This window comes from Polistes canadensis, unplaced genomic scaffold (genome assembly GCF_001313835.1).
Source record: "Polistes canadensis isolate GaletaPanama2010 unplaced genomic scaffold, ASM131383v1 scaffold_230, whole genome shotgun sequence".
Taxonomy (NCBI): domain Eukaryota; kingdom Metazoa; phylum Arthropoda; class Insecta; order Hymenoptera; family Vespidae; genus Polistes; species Polistes canadensis.
This window is the reverse complement of record NW_014569777.1, coordinates 218,203-221,758: the sequence shown is the minus strand read 5'-3', so window position 1 is coordinate 221,758 and position 3,556 is coordinate 218,203. Positions and strand designations below refer to the sequence as shown.

Sequence of the window (3,556 nt, the reverse complement as noted above, 5' to 3'; positions counted from 1 at the left end):
ACAAATGAAAGACAAAATTTAAGTTTATATTATTTTAATTTTAATTCCTTTTTCTTTTTTTTCTTTTTCTTCTATTTTTATAATCATTTTCCATTTCATTTTCTTTTTTTTATCTTTCTTCGTATGCGTTCAATGTGCTCTTTTATCATAAATTAAATTACGCTGATAAGAGTCAAAATAAAAAAAACATTTAAAAAAAAAAAAAAAAAAAAAAGAAAAGGAAACCAATACGATTCAAACGCGAACATCGGAGCGCGCGAAAGTCGAGGCGCGAAATTTGAAATCCTGCGCCGATCTCATATATCCACCGAATCGGTTCTTTTATTTCCTTTTTTTCTTTTCTGCTCCATCTTTTTTATTCCTTTTTTTTTTCTTTCTTTTCGTTAAATTCTTTTACAAGATTCTCTCTCTCACTAGTTTTTCAATTTCTTTTTCTCCATGGTTTTTTTTCTTTGGTTATGTATCGTTTATATTCACACGTATTAGAATACTATTAAATTCGAATTTTCAACATACGTCATCATCATTTCTCATATATATACTTACACGACGTAATATTCTTAAAATAATCTAAAACGAGAAATCGATTTAAAATTCTTCGTTTTCGAAAATCGATATCGAAGAATATTGTTAATTAAATCTCGTTAGATTTCTAATCAATATCTCTCTTTCTCTCTCTTTCTCTCTCTCTCTTTCTATATATATATAATATATCTCTATTTGTGTGGTATGTGTTTGTGTACTCCATTATTATAGAGCTCTTTTCTTTTTTTTTTACTAGCACATAATATGGCATTAAAAAATTTACACATACTCGTAATACATCATCTTATGTTGACTTGTATATATATATATACGTTTATGTATGCGTTGTATATGTGTATATGTATGTTTTGTATGTGTATATATATATATTAATATAATACTCGTAATTATCCATGCAATAATATTTTAATTTAACGTTTTTATATTTAAACAGGATGGAGTTTTTTTTTTTTTATATAATAATAGTAGACCTATCATCATTTATATATATATATACTTACGCGAGTACCAACATACACACGCATATACACACCTAAAGTATTTCAGTAATGATCCGTTACCCTTGAATTTTCTTTAACCCTTTTGTTCTATTTCACATTAGAACATTATAAATGGGATTTAATGTATGTATGTGTGTGTTTTTTTCTTCATTGGCAGTTGGGACAAATATCTGTTGTATGTGTATGCCAGATTAAAAGTGCATACAACATTATAGTGTGTTGTTAATATAGATAGTGATACGTGTATATATATATATATATATATATATATGTACTATCGAGAAATATAAACCTCATTTTTTATGTTCGTATGGATTCGGTTTCTTTTGTTACGTCACGAAAATAACGGTACATACGTCATAAATATGAACTTTCGTTTTTATAAATCTGATATTGTTTTTTTTTTCTATTTTTCTTTTTTGTCCGACATGCTTTTTTCTTTTGTTGTTTTTTTTTTTCTTTTTACGTCAAATTTGTGTTCGTACTCCACCACGTAATTCTCTCAATGAAAATGCGCGCGTGTATATGTGTGTGTGTTCGTGTGCGTTTGTATGCGTGTGTATTCTATGACGATTTACAATGAAATATACGATATCACATTTTGGTAACGGCTTAGAACCAAGCAACTATCCGTTTTCAGCGGATTTGTTTATTTAAGCACATCGAAATAATCCTCGTCGTGTATTTCATACCGATAGATTAATTCGACTTTTTTTGATTTCTTTCTTTTCTTCTTTTACTTTCTTTTTTTCTACTCCTTTCCTTTCATCCTTTATTATTATCTTTTAATTTGTTCGAATACTTGATCAATAATTTAATCCATTTAACAATTAGTTTTGGATTGATCACGAACTGTCATATCTCCTTTCTCTTCTCGATAAACTTTTAATTTTTCTCTTTGATATTAAAAAGAAGAAACGATTTCAAATTTTGCCGCCACTTATCCATCCATTCCTATTCTCCTCCACGTTCCTTTTTTCTGCTTTGTAATAAAACCGAAAAAAAAAAAAACAAAAATTGATCACGTGATCATTATTCAAAATATTTGAACGTTAACAAGACTAATTTATAATCGGGACAACATATTTTTGTTCTTTCCACCAAATTATAACAAAAGAAAAAATATAAACAACGAGAAACATAGAAGGAAAAAATAGAGAGAGAAGAAGAAAAAAAAAAACTGAGGAACACAATTTCCGTTCAACTTTGAAATAGGACGAAAACAAAAACACAACAACAAAAATAAAACTCATTATTTATACGTGGTTCTTCTCCCTGATTGATCCCCATTTTCATATTATCCTCCCTTAACAAACCCCCCTCCCTCTCTCTAATATAAAAACCGAAATATTCTTAATAAATAAAAGGATTCACGTCTCTAAATCCCGGAAAATTTTGGTGAAATCGTTGAAATTCTTCTGAAATTCCTTCAATCCTTTTGTTTTCTCAGCCAATTTCTTCTTCCAAGACTGGCGATGCTTACTGAACTTGCCGTACTCGAGACACTTGCCAACGAGTTTAGGCTTACCGAATGTTAATCTTGCAGCATGTGAACGAAGCTTATCGGGAACATTCCTCTCCTTTCAGGTGCCCTTTCCAATGCACCTTCCATCCAATTGTCATCGTCGGTTTGTTCGTTAGTTACTATTATAACCTCACCCTCACGGAATGATAACTCGTCCTCGTTATCAGCCTCGCAATCGTATAGTGCTCGACACCGTCGAAAACCATTCAAGGTCGATGACGTTGGCTATGGTGGGAAGTAATGGAAAAGAGAAAAGAGAACAAAAAATGGATACTCTCTCTGATAAAAAGTAGAAATAGTAGTAATAGTAAATAGTAAATAGTAAATAGTAGTAGTAATAGTAGTAGTAATAGTAATTGAGAGAATAATTTGTGGATTATATGTATGTTATTTGGGATATTTTGTTTCTTTTTCTTTTTCTTGTGAGAAGTAATTTGTGTTACTTTTTTTGTTAATATTAGTAAAATATATAAATAAATAAAAAAAGAAAATAATAATTATAATAAATAATGCGCGATGGACCACTACCCCCCCCCCTGAAGTTTTTAAAAATATTATATAGGATCGATTAAAATTTGATTTTGAAAGAATCGAATGAAATTTATCGATCTTTTTCAATATGGCGGCTGCTGCTGCTGCTGTTGGTCTTTTATTAATATTAATATTATTAAATGAAAAAAATAGATAAATGAAAAGAAAAATTGTAATTAAAATAAATAACCGATGGTCTTTAAGTTTTTCAATAATTATTTAAGATCGATTTGTTTTTAATGATAGGATTGATAAATATTTAAATTTTTAAAATAATCGAACGAAGCTTCGATCTTTTCAAATATGGCGGCTGCTGATCTCATCGATTAATATTAGAAACAAGGCTCGGATTTAATTTCACAAACGGTTGAATTTAAACGAGCAGAATTTTAAAAGCAGCAACGTAAAAAATACTTCTCATAGAATAAATAAAAAAAAAAAAAAAAAAAAAAAA

General features: G+C 28.9%; 1 protein-coding gene across 4 annotated transcripts in view; it reads right to left on the bottom strand.

Annotated features, from left to right (window-relative positions):
• Window positions 1–1,455: 1,455 nt before the first annotated feature.
• The window catches only part of LOC106790320 (arf-GAP with SH3 domain, ANK repeat and PH domain-containing protein 1), a 20,419-nt gene continuing 18,318 nt past the window's right edge, over window positions 1,456–3,556 (bottom strand). For all 4 annotated transcript variants that reach the window (XM_014755120.1, XM_014755121.1, XM_014755122.1 and 1 more), the window contains one exon: window positions 1,456–2,796. In XM_014755120.1, the coding sequence (XP_014610606.1) occupies window positions 2,581–2,796 (216 nt within the window). In that variant the 3' untranslated portion in view covers window positions 1,456–2,580. The remainder of the gene's footprint in view (window positions 2,797–3,556) is intronic.